The sequence below is a fragment of the Pseudophryne corroboree genome, chromosome 5 (genome assembly GCF_028390025.1).
Source record: "Pseudophryne corroboree isolate aPseCor3 chromosome 5, aPseCor3.hap2, whole genome shotgun sequence".
In the NCBI taxonomy this organism is placed as follows: Eukaryota; Metazoa; Chordata; class Amphibia; order Anura; family Myobatrachidae; genus Pseudophryne; species Pseudophryne corroboree.
The window spans coordinates 829,993,513-830,010,684 of NC_086448.1; the positions used below are offsets into that span (position 1 = coordinate 829,993,513).

A 17,172-nucleotide genomic window follows, 5' to 3' on the forward strand; every position below is an offset into this window, starting at 1 on the left:
CGTGATGTTGTCCGACTGGATCAACACCGGCTGACCCTGAAGCAGCGGTTTTGCCAGGCTTAGAGCATTGTAAATCGCTCTTAGCTCCAGTATATTTACGTGAAGAGACGTCTCCAGGTTCGACCACACGCCCTGGAAGTTTCTTCCCTGTGTGACTGCTCCCCAGCCTCGTAGGCTGGCATCCGTAGTCACCAGGACCCAGTCCTGTATGCCGAATCTGCGGCCCTCTAACAGATGGGCACTCTGCAACCACCACAGAAGAGACACCCTTGTTCTTGGTGACAGTGTTATCCGCTGATGCATGTGCAGATGCGATCCGGACCATTTGTCCAGCAGATCCCACTGAAATATTCGTGCGTGGAATCTGCCGAATGGAATTGCTTCGTAAGAAGCCACCATCTTTCCCAGGACTCTTGTGCATTGATGTACTGACACATTTCCTGGTTTTAGGAGGTTCCTGACAAGTTCGGATAACTCCCTTGCTTTCTCCTCCGGGAGAAACACCTTTTTCTGAACAGTGTCCAGAATCATTCCCAGGAACAGCAGACGTGTCGTCGGGGTCAATTGAGATTTTGGAAGATTCAGAATCCACCCGTGTTGTTGAAGCACTACTTGGGTTAGTGCTACTCCGACTTCCAGCTGTTCCCTGGACCTTGCCCTTATCAGGAGATCGTCCAAGTAAGGGATAATTAATACGCCTTTTCTTCGTAGAAGAACCATCATTTCGGCCATTACCTTGGTAAAGACCCGAGGTGCAGTGGACAAACCAAACGGCAGCGTTTGAAACTGATAATGACAGTTTTGTATCACGAACCTGAGATACCCTTGGTGTGAAGGGTAAATTGGGACATGCAGATAAGCATCTTTTATGTCCAGGGACACCATGAAGTCCCCTTCTTCCAGATTCGCTATCACTGCTCTGAGTGACTCCATCTTGAACTTCTGTATGTACAGGTTCAAGGATTTCAGATTTAGAATAGGTCTTACCGAACCGTCCGGCTTCGGTACCACAAATAGTGTGGAATAATACCCCTTTCCCTGTTGTAGGAGGGGTACCTTGACTATCACCTGCTGAGAATACAGCTTGTGAATGGCTTCCAATACCGTCGCCCTTTCTGAGGGAGACGTTGGTAAAGCAGACTTTAGGTACCGGCGAGGGGGAGACTTTTCGAATTCCAACTTGTAACCCTGAGATACTACCTGCAGGATCCAAGGGTCCACCTGTGAGCGCGCCCACTGTGTGCTGAAAATCTTTAGTCGACCCCCCACCGCCCCTGAGTCCGCTTGCACAGCCCCAGCGTCATGCTGAGGGCTTTGTAGAAGCCGGGGAGGGCTTCTGTTCGTGGGAAGTAGTTGCTTGCTGCACCCTCTTACCCCTTCCTTTGCCTCTGGGCAAATATGACTGTCCTTTTGCCCGCTTGTTCTTATAGGAACGAAAGGACTGCGGCTGAAAAGACGGTGTCTTTTTCTGTTGGGAGGTGACCTGAGGTAAAAAAGTGGATTTTCCGGCTGTTGCCGTGGCCACCAGATCCGATAGACCGACCCCAAATAATTCCTCTCCTTTATACGGCAATACTTCCATATGCCGTTTGGAATCCGCATCACCTGACCACTGTCGCGTCCATAAACTTCTTCTGGCAGATATGGACATCGCACTTACTCTCGATGCCAGAGTGCAAATATCCCTCTGAGCATCTCGCATATAAAGAAAAGCATCCTTTAATTGCTCTATAGTCAATAAAATACTGTCCCTATCCAGGGTATCAATATTTTCAGTCAGGGAATCCGACCACACCACCCCAGCACTGCACATCCAGGCTGAGGCTATTGCTGGTCGCAGTATAACACCAGTATGTGTGTATATACTCTTCAGGGTAGTTTCCAGCCTCCTATCAGCTGGATCCTTGAGGGCGGCCGTATCAGGAGACGGTAACGCCACTTGTTTTGATAAGCGTGTGAGCGCCTTATCCACCCTAGGGGGTGTTTCCCAGCGCGCCCTAACCTCTGGTGGGAAAGGGTATAATGCCAATAACTTCTTTGAAATTAGCAGTTTTCTATCGGGGTTAACCCACGCTTCATCACACACGTCATTCAATTCCTCTGATTCTGGAAAAGCTACAGGTAGTTTTTTCACACCCCACATAATACCCCCCTTTGAGGTACCTGCAGTATCAGAGATATGCAAAGCCTCCTTCATTGCCGTGATCATATAACGTGTGGCCCTATTGGAAAATACGTTTCTTTCTTCACCGTCGACACTAGATTCATCTGTGTCGGTACCTGTGTCGACTGACTGAGGTAAGGGACGTTTTACAGCCCCTGACGGTGCCTGAGACGCCTGGACAGGTACTAACTGGTTTTCCGGCCGTCTCATGTCGTCAACTGACTTTTGCAGCGTGCTAACATTATCACGTAATTCCATAATTAAAGCCATTCATTCCGGTGTCGACTCCCTAGGGGGTGACATCACCATTACCGGCAATTTGCTCCGCCTCCACACCAACATCGTCCTCATACATGTCGACACACACGTACCGACACACAGCAGACACACAGGGAATGCTCTTATCGAAGACAGGACCCCACTAGCCCTTTGGGGAGACAGAGGGAGAGTTTGCCAGCACACACCAAAGCGCTATAAAAATGTATATAAACAACCCTAAAAGGTGTTGTTTCTGTTATATGCGCTTAATATATAAAAATATCGCCAAAATATGCCCCCCTTCTCTGTTTTACCCTGTTTCTGTAGTGCAGTGCAGGGGAGAGTCCTGGGAGCCTTCCTCACAGCGGAGCTGAGCAGGAAAATGGCGCTGTGTGCTGAGGAAAATAGGCCCCGCCCCCTAAAACGGCGGGCTCTTCTCCCGGAGTTTGCGATATATGGCAGGGGTTAAATACATCCATATAGCCTCAAGGGCTATATGTGATGTATTTTAGCCATAGAAAAAGGTATTATACATTGCTGCCCAGGGCGCCCCCCCCAGCGCCCTGCACCCTCAGTGACCGCTGGTGTGAAGTGTGCCGACAACAATGGCGCACAGCTGCAGTGCTGTGCGCTACCTTATGAAGACTGAAAGTCTTCTGCCGCCTGTTTCCGGACCTCTGGACCTCTTCAACTTCGGCATCTGCAAGGGGGGTCGGCGGCACGGCTCCGGGACCGGACTCCATGGCTGGGCCTGTGTTCGATCCCTCTGGAGCTAATGGTGTCCAGTAGCCTAAGAAGCAAATCCCTCCTGCACGCAGGTGAGTTCACTTCTCTCCCCTAAGTCCCTCGATGCAGTGAGCCTGTTGCCAGCAGGACTCACTGAAAATAAGAAACCTAAAAAACTTTTTCTAAGCAGCTCTTTATGAGAGCCACCTAGATTGCACCCTGCTCGGACGGGCACAAAAACCTAACTGAGGCTTGGAGGAGGGTCATAGGGGGAGGAGCCAGTACACACCATGTGATCCTAAAAGCTTACTTTTTGTGCCCTGTCTCCTGCGGAGCCGCTATTCCCCATGGTCCTGACTGAGTCCCCAGCATCCACTAGGACGTTAGAGAAAAGACGTTATTACACATTTACATTCCTCCTCAGATAAAGCTGGGTACACACTGGTCCGATTCTGTGAAGGGGTATCCCGGCGGGCGGGGTGCCAGCAGTCAAAAAACGGCAATGGGAATCCTGACACCTAAACAGTGTGGTACCTAACTCTAATCCTCCCCACAGCCTAAATCTAACCCTCCCCGGTGGTGCCTAACCCCACCTTCCTATAGCCTAAACCTAACCCTCCCCGGTGGTGCCTAACACCACCTTCCTATAGCCTAAACCTAACCCTCCCCAGAGGTGCCTAACCCCACCTTCCTATAGCCTAAACCTAACCCTCCCCAGAGGTGCCTAACCCCACCTTCCTATAGCCTAAACCTAACCCTCCCCAGAGGTGCCTAACCCCACCTTCTTATAGCCTAAACCTAACCCTCCCCAGAGGTGCCTAACCCCACCTTCCTATAGCCTAAACCTAACCCTCCCCAGAGGTGCCTAACCCCACCTTCCTATAGCCTAAACCAAACCCTCCCCGGTGGTGCCTAACCCCACCTTCCTATAGCCTAAACCTAACCCTCCCCGGTGGTGCCTAACCCCACCTTCCTATAGCCTAAACCAAACCCTCCCCAGTGGTGCCTAACCCCACCTTCCTATAGCCTAAACCTAACCCTCCCCGGTGGTACCTAACCCCACCTTCCTATAGCCTAACCCTCCCCCACCTTCCTATAGCCTAAACCTAACCCTCCCCGGTGGTGCCTAACCCCACCTTCCTATAGCCTAAACCAAACCCTCCCCGGTGGTGCCTAACCCCACCTTCCTATAGCCTAACCCTCCCCCACCTTCCTATAGCCTAAACCTAACCCTCCCCGGTGGTGCCTAACCCCACCTTCCTATAGCCTAAACCAAACCCTCCCTGGTGGTGCCTAACCCCACCTTCCTATAGCCTAACCCTCCCCCACCTTCCTATAGCCTAAACCTAACCCTCCCCGGTGGTGCCTAACCCCACCTTCCTATAGCCTAAACCAAACCCTCCCTGGTGGTGCCTAACCCCACCTTCCTATAGCCTAAACCAAACCCTCCCCGGTGGTGCCTAACCCCACCTTCCTATAGCCTAAACCAAACCCTCCCTGGTGGTGCCTAACCCCACCTTCCTATAGCCTAAACCAAACCCTCCCTGGTGGTGCCTAACCCCACCTTCCTATAGCCTAAACCTAACCCTCCCCGGTGGTGCCTAAACCCACCTTCCTATAGCCTAAACCAAACCCTCCCTCCCTTGCAGCCTAACCCCCCTTCCCACCCAAAGCCTAACCCTCCCACCCCCACAGTTTAACCCTAACCCTCTCCCCACGGCTTACATCTCCTGAGGGGCAGCAGTTCCTCGTTCGGCATTCCAGCATTGGTTTTCTGAACGCCAGGATCCTGACTGCACTCCTGTGAGGGGACCCTCAGCGTGTGTGCAGCTCGTGGCTGCATGTAAGGTCTGGAGACACTGCGACCGGTCTTCCCTACGCTTTGGTGTGATCACCCGTTGCTTGTGGAGACGCAGAGCCTGCTGCACCTAAATCTAGCGCTCTCTAGATCTGCATCGGGCATCCTTCCCCTTGTGCTCGGCCTCAGAATCCAGCTCCCTCTCTCACAAGGCTCTGCACCTCATCTCAGTTACCCACCATGAAACTTTCCTGGCTGCTGCAGCAGCGCTGTCAGTGGTGCCGGGCCCCTCCAGCATCCTGCACTCCCTCAGCCAGATCTCTACACGCAGGAGGCCGGGGAGGTGGACACTGCCTGGGACAGGAGGGAGCTGGAGGTCTACACCTGGCTGCTGAGGGACAAGCTGGGGCTGCAGCTCAAGCTAGTGGCGGACAACCGTGATCCGTCCGGGGGCTCATAGCAGGAGGAATAAGTGCCCAACTGCTATATTTCCATACCCCCTCCCCTCAGTACTGCCACAGCTGCTATCCGGACACCCTCCCTACCCCCAGCATTGCCCGTCTCTAACCACCTCCTTGCCACCAGTACTGCCCAAGCTGCTATCTACCATTATAACCTCTCTACATCCAGTGCTGCCCCCCTACCCCACCAGCACTGTCCCTACTGCTGTCTTCCCTTTCCTACCCCCAGCACTGCCTGCCCTTACCCACAGCTATACCCCAACATCTCCCTGCCCTTAACCCCCTCTACCCCCAAATGCTACCTGATCCCAGCACTGTCCCAACTGCTGCCACCTGATCCCAGCACTGTCCCAACTGCTGCCACCTGATCCCAGCACTGTCCCAACTGCTGCCACCTGATCCCAGCAGTGTCCCAACTGCTGCCACCTGATCCCAGCAGTGTCCCAACTGCTGCCACCTGATCCCAGCAGTGTCCCAACTGCTGCCACCTGATCCCAGCAGTGTCCCAACTGCTGCCACCTGATCCCAGCAGTGTCCCAACTGCTGCCACCTGATCCCAGCAGTGTCCCAACTGCTGCCACCTGATCCCAGCAGTGTCCCAACTGCTGCCACCTGATCCCAGCAGTGTCCCAACTGCTGCCACCTGATCCCAGCAGTGTCCCAACTGCTGCCACCTGATCCCAGCAGTGTCCCAACTGCTGCCACCTGATCCCAGCAGTGTCCCAACTGCTGCCACCTGATCCCAGCAGTGTCCCAACTGCTGCCACCTGATCCCAGCAGTGTCCCAACTGCTGCCACCTGATCCCAGCAGTGTCCCAACTGCTGCCACCTGATCCCAGCAGTGTCCCAACTGCTGCCACCTGATCCCAGCAGTGTCCCAACTGCTGCCACCTGATCCCAGCAGTGTCCCAACTGCTGCCACCTGATCCCAGCAGTGTCCCAACTGCTGCCACCTGATCCCAGCACTGTCCCAACTGCTGCCACCTGATCCCAGCAGTGTCCCAACTGCTGCCACCTGATCCCAGCAGTGTCCCAACTGCTGCCACCTGATCCCAGCAGTGTCCCAACTGCTGCCACCTGATCCCAGCACTGTCCCAACTGCTGCCACCTGATCCCAGCACTGTCCCAACTGCTGCCACCTGATCCCAGCAGTGTCCCAACTGCTGCCTGCCCTCATCCTCCGTAATATGCGCTGGGACACAGAAACCATGGAGAAGGACCCTACTTTTTTTTTTTAAAGTGAGGGGTCCCTGGGACCCAAAATTCTTTCACTCAGCACAATCACTGGATCCAGTTCCAGGCCACTGTTGACACAATCCTACTGGAGACCTAGATCACAGATACAAGACCCAATCTATGCGTACACACCTGTACAGTTTTGCTGCAGATCTCCGACCGGCATCCGCTGAAAGGATTGTGTGACACATGAATTGGACAGTCACAGGAGTCTGGAGATCGGGTCTCCTGATTTTTCAACAGGTTTCAAAATCTTTTGACAATAGCAGGATTGGATGAAACAAGAGGCCGTCAGTGTACACACTCTGCCAATGTCTGCTAGAGCCGAGGTCAGACTGGATGAGAATTGGACAAGTCTGTGCCCAGCGTAAGTAGAGGTCTTGTTTTGACTAAATTTATTGTCTTATTTTACAGTACAGACATTTTACATGAAATTAGGCAAATTATTCACTATAAAGATTAAAAGTTTATCCAATAGAGGGCAAGGGAAAAATGCAGTGTGTTCCGGAGGAGTGTAAAAAACACCTAGAAGTAGAAAGAGTAGTATAATTACCTTTTTTCCTTACAGTCCGGTATGGAGGGCGTCCCTGCATCGTCCTCACACACAGACCAGCTGCTGTACAGCTTGGATTGGGGAGGTGGGACAGCGCTGGTAATCCCATTCACAAACTGCGAGAGTAGAGGATGGTCCATGCTCTGGATCATGCAGTCCACCTGACAGGAGGAAGAGAGGGTCAGTCATCAGGACAGAATACACACACATATAATAAGATTTTACTTACCGATAAATCTATTTCTCGTAGTCCGTAGTGGATGCTGGGGACTCCGTCAGGACCATGGGGATTAGCGGCTCCGCAGGAGACAGGGCACAAAACTAAAGCTTTAGGATCAGGTGGTGTGCACTGGCTCCTCCCCCTATGACCCTCCTCCAAGCCTCAGTTAGGATACTGTGCCCGGACGAGCGTACACAATAAGGAAGGATATTGAATCCCGGGTAAGACTCATACCAGCCACACCAATCACACCGTATAACTTGTGATCTAAACCCAGTTAACAGTATGACAAACGTAGGAGCCTCTGAACAGACGGCTCACAACAATAACAACCCGATTTTTTTGTAACAATAACTATGTACAAGTATTGCAGACAATCCGCACTTGGGATGGGCGCCCAGCATCCACTACGGACTACGAGAAATAGATTTATCGGTAAGTAAAATCTTATTTTCTCTGACGTCCTAAGTGGATGCTGGGGACTCCGTCAGGACCATGGGGATTATACCAAAGCTCCCAAACGGGCGGGAGAGTGCGGATGACTCTGCAGCACCGAGTGAGATGACTACAGGTCCTCCTCAGCCAGGGTGTGCCCCTGACCAAGTAGCAGCTCGGCAAAGTAGTAAAGCCGAGACCCCTCGGGCAGTCGCCCAAGATGAGCCCACCTTCCTTGTGGAATGGGCATTTATATATTTTGGCTGTGGCAGTCCTGCCACAGAATGTGCAAGCTGAATTGTACTACACATTCAACTAGCAATCGTCTGCTTAGAAGCAAGAGCACCCAGTTTTTTGGGTGCATACAGGATAACAGCAAGTCAGTTTTCCTGACTCCAGCCGTCCTGGAAATCTATATTTTCAGGGCCCTGACAACATCTAGCAACTTGGAGTCCTCCAAGTCTCTAGTAGCCGCAGGTACCACAATAAGCTGGTTCAGATGAAACGCTGACACCACCTTAGGGAGAAACTGGGGACGAGTCCGCAGCTCTGCCCTGTCCGAATGGACAATCAGATATGGGCTTTTGTGAGACAAAGCCGCCAATTCTGACACTCGCCTGGCCGAGGCCAGGGCCAACATCATGGTCACTTTCCATGTGAGATATTTCAAATCCACAGATTTGAGCGGTTTAAACCAACGTGATTTTAGGAATCCCAGGACTACGTTGAGATCCCACAGTGCCACTGGAGGCACAAAAATAAGAATTTACTTACCGATAATTCTATTTCTCGGAGTCCGTAGTGGATGCTGGGGTTCCTGAAAGGACCATGGGGAATAGCGGCTCCGCAGGAGACAGGGCACAAAAGTAAAGCTTTTACAGGTCAGGTGGTGTGTACTGGCTCCTCCCCCTATGACCCTCCTCCAGACTCCAGTTAGGTACTGTGCCCGGACGAGCGTACACAATAAGGGAGGATTTTGAATCCCGGGTAAGACTCATACCAGCCACACCAATCACACCGTACAACTTGTGATCTAAACCCAGTTAACAGTATGATAACAGAGGAGCCTCTGAAAGATGGCTTCCTAAACAATAACCCGAATTAGTTAACAATAACTATGTACAAGTATTGCAGATAATCCGCACTTGGGATGGGCGCCCAGCATCCACTACGGACTCCGAGAAATAGAATTATCGGTAAGTAAATTCTTATTTTCTCTATCGTCCTAAGTGGATGCTGGGGTTCCTGAAAGGACCATGGGGATTATACCAAAGCTCCCAAACGGGCGGGAGAGTGCGGATGACTCTGCAGCACCGAATGAGAGAACTCCAGGTCCTCCTTTGCCAGGGTATCAAATTTGTAAAAATTTACAAACGTGTTCTCCCCTGACCACGTAGCTGCTCGGCAGAGTTGTAATGCCGAGACCCCTCGGGCAGCCGCCCAAGATGAGCCCACCTTCCTTGCGGAATGGGCCTTAACAGATTTAGGCTGTGGCAGGCCTGCCACAGAATGTACAAGTTGAATTTTGTTACAAAACCAACGAGCAATCGACTGCTTAGAAGCAGGTGCACCCAACTTGTTGGGTGCATACAGTATAAACAGCGAGTCAGATTTTCTGACTCCAGCCGTCCTTTAAATGTATATTTTTAAGGCTCTGACAACGTCCAACAACTTGGAGTCCTTCAAGTCGTCTGTAGCCGCAAGCACTACCATAGGCTGGTTCAGGTGAAACGCTGATACCACCTTAGGGAGAAAATGCGGACGCGTCCGCAGCTCTGCCCTATGTCGAATGGAAAATTATATAAGGGCTTTTATAAGACAAAGCCGCCAGTTCAGATACTCTCCCGGCCGAAGCCAGGGCCAGTAACATAGTCACTTTCCATGTGAGATATTTCAAATCCACATTCTTTAGTGGTTCAAACCAATTGGATTTGAGGAAATCTAAAACTACATTTAGATCCCACGGTGCCACCTTAGGCACCACAGGAGGCTGTATATGCAGTACTCCTTTGATAAAAATCTGGACCTCAGGGACTGAGGCCAATTCTTTGTGGAAGAATATTGATAGGGCCGAAATTTGAACCTTAATAGATCCCAATTTGAGACCCATAGACAATCCTGATTGCAGGAAATGTAGGAAAACGACCCAGTTGAAATTCCTCCATCGGAGCACTCCGCTGCTCGCACCACGCAACATATTTTCGCCAAATACGGCGATAATGCTTCGCGGTGACTTCCTTCCTTGCCTTTATCAAGGTAGGAATGACTTCTTCTGGAATGCCTTTTCCTTTTAGGATCTGGCATTCAACGCCATGCCGTCAAACGCAGCCGCGGTAAGTCTTGAAAAAGACAAGGACCCTGCTGAAGCAGGTCCCTTCTCAGAAGTAGAGGCCACGGATCGTCCGTGACCATCTCTTGAAGTTCCGGGTACCAAGTCCTTCTTGGCCAATCCGGAGCCACTAGTCTTACTCCTCTTTGCCGTATAATCCTCAATACCTTTGGTATGAGAGGCAGAGGAGGAAACACATATACCGACTGGTACACCCAAGGTGTTACCAGCGCGTCCACAGCTATTGCCTGCGGATCTCTTGACCTGGCGCAATACCTGTCCAGTGTTTTGTTGAGGCGAGACGCCATCATGTCCACCATTGGTTTTACCCAACGGTTTAATAGCATGTGGAAAACTTCTGGATGAAGTCCCCACTCTCCCGGGTGAAGGTCGTGTCTGCTGAGGAAGTCTGCTTCCCAGTTGTCCACGCCCGGGATGAATACTGCTGACAGTGCTATCACGTGATTCTCCGCCCAGCGAAGGATCCTGGCAGCTTCTGCCATTGCCCTCCTGCTTCTTGTGCCGCCCTGTCTGTTTACATGGGCGACTGCCGTGATGTTGTCCGACTGGATCAACACCGGTCTTCCTTGAAGCAGAGGTTCCGCCTGGCTTAGAGCATTGTAGATTGCTCTTAGTTCCAGAATGCTTATGTGAAGAGACTTTTTCAGGCTCGACCACACTCCCTGGAAATTTCTTCCCTGTGTGACTGCTCCCCAGCCTCTCAGGCTGGCATCCGTGGTCACCAGGATCCAATCCTGCATGCCGAATCTGCGGCCCTCCAATAGATGAGCCTCCTGCAACCACCACAGAAGGGATACCCTTGTCCTCGGCGACAGGGTTATCCGCAGGTGCATCTGAAGATGCGACCCTGACCATTTGTCCAACAGATCCCTTTGCATGGAATCTGCCGAAAGGGATTGCTTCGTAAGAAGCTACCATTTTTTCCCAGGACTCTTGTGCATTGATGTACAGACACCTTTCCTGGTTTTAGGAGGTTCCTGACCAGGTCAGATAACTCCTTGGCTTTTTCTTCGGGAAGAAAAACCTTTTTCTGAACTGTGTCCAGAATCATCCCCAGGAACAGCAGACGAGTTGTCGGCATTAATTGGGATTTTGGAATATTCAGAATCCATCCGTGCTGCTTTAGCACCTCTTGAGATAGTGCTAAACCCATCTCTAGCTGTTCTCTGGACCTTGCCCTTATTAGGAGATCGTCCAAGTATGGGATAATTAATACGCCTTTTCTTCGAAGAAGAAATATTATCTCGGCCATTACCTTTGTAAAGACCCGAGGTGCCGTGGACAAACCAAACGGCAGCGTCTGAAACTGATAGTGACAGTTTTGTACAACGAACCTGAGGTACCCCTGGTGTGAGGGGTAATTGGAACGTGGAGATACGCATCCTTGATGTCCAAGGATACCATAAAGTCCCCGTCTTCCAGGTTCGCTATCACTGCTCTGAGTGACTCCATCTTGAACTTGAACTTCTTTATGTATAGGTTCAAGGACTTCAGATTTAGAATAGGCCTTACCGAGCCATCCGGCTTTGGTACCACAAATAGAGTGGAATAATACCCCTTCCCTTGTTGTAGAAGAGGTACCTTGACTATCACCTGCTGAGAATACAGCTTGTGAATGGCTTCCAAAACCGTCTCCCTTTCTGAGGGGGACGTTGGTAAAGCAGACTTCAGGAAACGGCGAGGTGGCTCTGTCTCTAATTTCAACCTGTACCCCTGAGATATTATCTGCAGGATCCAGGGATTTACCTGCGAGTGAGCCCACTGCGCGCTGTAATTATTGAGACGACCGCCTACCGCCCCCGAGTCCGCTTGCGAAGCCCCAGCGTCATGCTGAGGCTTTTGTAGAAGCCGGGGAGGGCTTCTGTTCCTGGGAAGGAGCTGCCTGTTGCTGTCTCTTCCCTCGTCCTCTGCCTCGTGGCAGATATGAATAGCCCTTTGCTCTCTTATTTTTAAAGGAACGAAAGGGCTGCGGTTGAAAGGTCGGTGCCTTTTTCTGTTGGGGAGTGACTTGAGGTAGAAAAAGTGGATTTCCCGGCCGTAGCCGTGGCCACCAAATCCGATAGACCGACCTCAAATAACTCCTCTACGCATCGCCTGTCCACTGTCGTGTCCATAAAGCTCTTCTGGCCGAAATGGACATAGCACTTACCCGTGATGCCAGTGTGCAGATATCTCTCTGTGCATCACGCATATAAAGAAATGCATCCTTTATTTGTTCTAACGACAGTAAAATATTGTCCCTGTCCAGGGTATCAATATTTTCGATCAGGGACTCTGACCAAACTACCCCAGCACTGCACATCCAGGCAGTCGCAATAGCTGGTCGTAGTATAACACCTGCATGTGTGTATATACCTTTTTGGATATTTTCCATCCTCCTATCTGATGGATCTTTAAGTGCGTCCGTCTCAGGAGAGGGTAACGCCACTTGTTTTGATAAGCGTGTTAGCGCTTTGTCCACCCTAGGAGGTGTTTCCCAGCGCTCCCTAACCTCTGGCGGGAAAGGGTATAAAGCCAATAACTTCTTTGAAATTAGCAGTTTTTTATCGGGGCACCCCACGCTTCATCACACACGTCATTTAATTCTTCTGATTCGGTAAAAACTACTGGTAGTTTTTTCACACCCCACATAATACCCTGTTTAGTGGTACCTGTAGTATCAGCTAAATGTAACATCTCCTTTATTGCCAAAATCATATAACGTGTGGCCCTACTGGAAAATACGGTTGATTCGTCACCTTCACCACCGGAATCAGTGCCTGTGTCTGGGTCTGTGTCGACCGACTGAGGCAAGGGACGTTTTACAGCCCCTGACGGTGTTTGAGGCGCCTGGACAGACACTAATTGAGTGTCCGGCCGCCTCATGTCGGCAAACGACTGCTTAAGCGAGTTGACGCTATCCCGTAATTCCACAAATAAAGGCATCCATTCTGGTGTCGACCCCCTAGGAGGTGACATCCTCATATTTGGCAATTGCTCCGCCTCCACACCAATAACGTCCTCATACATGTCGACACACACGTACCGACACACAGCAGACACACAGGGAATGCTCTATACGAAGACAGGACCCACTAGCCCTTTGGGGAGACAGAAGGAGAGTCTGCCAGCACACACCAAAAAGCGCTATATATGACAGGGATAGCCTTATGATTAAGTGCTCCCTTATAGCTGCTTTTATATTAATATATTGCCATTTATTCTGCCCCCCCTCTCTGTTATACCCTGTTTCTGTAGTGCAGTGCAGGGGAGAGACCTGGGAGCCTTCCTGACCAGCGGAGCTGTGACAGAAAATGGCGCCGTGTGCTGAGGAGATAGGCCCCGCCCCTTTTTCGGCGGGCTCGTCTCCCGCTATTTAGTACATTTAGGCAGGGGTAAATATCTCCATATAGCCTCTGGGGCTATATGTGAGGTATTTTTAGCCTTTTTAAAGGTTTTCATTTGCCTCCCAGGGCGCCCCCCCCCAGCGCCCTGCACCCTCAGTGACTGCCGTGTGAAGTGTGCTGAGAGGAAAATGGCGCACAGCTGCAGTGCTGTGCGCTACCTTAAGAAGACTGCAGGAGTCTTCAGCCGCCGATTCTGGACCTCTTCTTGCTTCAGCATCTGTGAGGGGGCCGGCGGCGTGGCTCCGGTGACCATCCAGGCTGTACCTGTGATCGTCCCTCTGGAGCTTCATGTCCAGTAGCCAAGAAGCCAATCCATCCTGCACGCAGGTGAGTTCACTTCTTCTCCCCTCTGTCCCTCGTTGCAGTGATCCTGTTGCCAGCAGGAATCACTGTAAAATAAAAAACCTAAGCTAAACTCTCTAAGCAGCTCTTTATGAGAGCCACCTAGAATTGCACCCTTCTCGGCCGGGCACAAAAATCTAACTGGAGTCTGGAGGAGGGTCATAGGGGGAGGAGCCAGTACACACCACCTGACCTGTAAAAGCTTTACTTTTGTGCCCTGTCTCCTGCGGAGCCGCTATTCCCCATGGTCCTTTCAGGAACCCCAGCATCCACTTAGGACGATAGAGAAAGGGGGTTGTATATGCAGTACTCCCTTGTCAAATTTCTGGACTTCAGGAACTGAAGCCAATTCTTTCTGGAAGAAAATCGACAGGGCCGAAATTTGAACCTTAATGGACCCCAATTTGAGGCCCATAGACACTCCTGTTTGCAGGAAATGCAGGAATCGACCGAGTTGAAATTTCTTCGTGGGGCCTTCCTGGCCTCACACCACGCAACATATTTTCGCCACATGTGGTGATAATGTTGTGCGGTCACCTCCTTCCTGGCTTTGACCAGGGTAGGAATGACCTCTTCCGGAATGCCTTTTTTCCCTTAGGATCCGGCGTTCAACCGCCATGCCGTCAAACGCACCCGCGGTAAGTCTTGGAACAGACATGGTACTTGCTGAAGCAAGTCCCTTCTTATCGGCAGAGGCCCTGAGTCCTCCGTGAGCATCTCATGAAGTTCCGGGTACCAAGTCCTTCTTGGCCCATCCGGAGCCACGAGTATAGTTCTTACTCCTCTACGTCTTATAATTCTCAGTACCTTTGGTATGAGAAGCAGAGGAGGGAACACATACACCGACTGGTACACCCATGGTGTTACCAGAACGTCCACAGCTATTTCCTGAGGGTCTCTTGACCTGGCGCAATACCTGTCCAGTTTTTTGTTCAGGCGGGACGCCATCATGTCCACCTTTGGTCTTCCCAACGGTGCACAATCATGTGGAAACAACTTCTCGATGAAGTCCCCACTCTCCCGGGTGGAGGTCGTGCTGAGGAAGTCTGCTTCCCAGTTGTCCACTCCCGGAATGAAAAACTGCTGACAGTGCTATCACATGATTTTCCGCCCAGCGAAGAATCCTTGCAGTTTCTGCCATTGTCCTCCTGCTTCTTGTGCCGCCCTGTCTGTTTACGTGGGCGACTGCCGTGATGTTGTCCCACTGGATCAATACCGGCTGACCTTGAAGCAGAGGTCTTGCTAAGCTTAGAGCATTGTAAATTGCTCTTAGCTCCAGTATATTTATGCGGAGAGAAGTCCCCAGACTTGATCACACTCCCTGGAAATTTTTTCCCTGTGTGACTGCTCCCCAGCCTTTCAAGCTGGAATCCGTGGTCACCAGGACCCAGTCCTGAATGCATAACTGTGGCACTTTAGTAGATGAGCACTCTGCAGCCACCACAGAAGAGACACCCTTGTCCTTGGAGACAGGGTTATCCGCTGATGCATCTGAAGATGCAATCCGGACCATTTGTCCAGCAGATCCCACTGAAAGGTTCTTGCGTGAAATCTGCCGAATGGAATCGCTTCGTAAGAAGCCACCATTTTTCCCAGGACCCTTGTGCAATGATGCACTGACACTTTTCCTGGTTTTTGGAGGTTCCTGACTAGCTCGGATAACTCCCTGGCTTTCTCCTCCGGGAGAAACACCTTTTTCTGGACTGTGTCCAGAATCATCCCTAGGGACAGCAGACGTGTCGTCGGAGACAGCTGCGATTTTGGAATATTTAGAATCCACCCGTGCTGTCGTAGAACTACTTGAGATAGCGCTACTCAGATCTCCAACTGTTCTCTGGACCTTGCCCTTATCAGGAGATCGTCCAAGTAAGGGATAATTAAGACGCCTTTTCTTTGAAGAAGAATCATCATTTCGGCCATTACCTTGGTAAAGACCCGGGGTGCCGTGGACAATCCAAACGGCAGCGTCTGAAACTGATAGTGACAGTTTTGTACCACGAACCTGAGGTACCCTTTGTGAGAAGGGCAAATTTGGACATGGAGGTAAGCATCCTTGATGTCCAGGGACACCATATAGTCCCCTTCTTCCTGGTTCGCTATCACTGCTCTGAGTGACTCCATTTAGAATAGGTCTCACCGAGCCGTCTGGCTTCAGTACCACAATATAGTGTGGAATAATACCCCTTTACTTGTTGTAGGAGGGGTACTTTGATTATCACCTGCTGGGAATACAGCTTGTGAATTGTTTCCAATACTGCCTCCCTGTCGGAGGTAGACGTTGGTAAAGCAAACTTCAGGAACCTGCGAGGGGGAGACGTCTCGAATTTCCAATCTGTACCCCTGGGATACTACTTGTAGGATCCAGGGGTCCACTTGCGAGTGAGCCCACTGCGTGCTGAAACTCTTGAGACGACCCCCCACCGCACCTGTTTGTACGGCCCCAGCGTCATGCTGAGGACTTGGCAGAAGCGGTGGAAGGCTTCTGTTCCTGGGAATGGGCTGCCTGCTGCAGTCTTCTTCCCTTACCTCTATCCCTGGGCAGATATTATGGGGACGAAAGGACTGAGGCTGAAAAGACTATGTCTTTTTCTGCTGAGATGTGACTTGGGGTAAAAAAGGTGGATTTTCTAGCTGTTGCCGTGGCCACCAGGTCCGATGGACCGACCCCAAATAACTCCTCCCCTTTATACGGCAATACTTCCATGTGCCGTTTGGAATGCATCACCTGACCACTGTCGTGTCCATAAACATCGTCTGGCAGATATGGACATCGCACTTACTCTTGATGCCAGAGTTTCGCATATAGAGAAATGCATCTTTTAAATGCTCTATAGTCAATAAAATACTGTCCCTGTCAAGGGTATCAATATTTCCAGTCAGGGAATCCGACCAAGCCACCCCAGCGCTGCCCATCCAGGCTGAAGCGATCGCTGGTCGCAGTATAACACCAGTATGTGTGTATATACTTTTTAGGATATTTTCCAACCTCCTATCAGTTGGCTCCTTGAGGGCGTCCGTATCTGGAGACGGTAACGCCACTTGTTTTTATAAGCGTGTGAGCGCCTTATCCACCCTAAGGTGTGTTTCCCAACGCGCCATAACTTCTGGCGGGAAAGGGTATACCGCCAATAATTTTCTATCGGGGGAAACCCACGCATCATCACACACTTCATTTAATTTATCTGATTCAGGAAAAACCACATGTAGTTTTTTCACACTCCACATAATACCCTTTTTTGTGGT

At 50.9% G+C, this 17,172-nt stretch overlaps 1 protein-coding gene across 1 annotated transcript in view; it reads right to left on the bottom strand.

Annotated features, from left to right (window-relative positions):
- LOC134928617 (meiosis-specific coiled-coil domain-containing protein MEIOC-like) overlaps positions 1-17,172 on the bottom strand; it is a 132,761-nt gene that overhangs the window by 26,778 nt on the left and 88,811 nt on the right. The window contains exon 2 of the mRNA XM_063924543.1: positions 7,197-7,357. Coding sequence (XP_063780613.1) covers positions 7,197-7,357 — 161 coding nt within the window. The remainder of the gene's footprint in view (positions 1-7,196; positions 7,358-17,172) is intronic.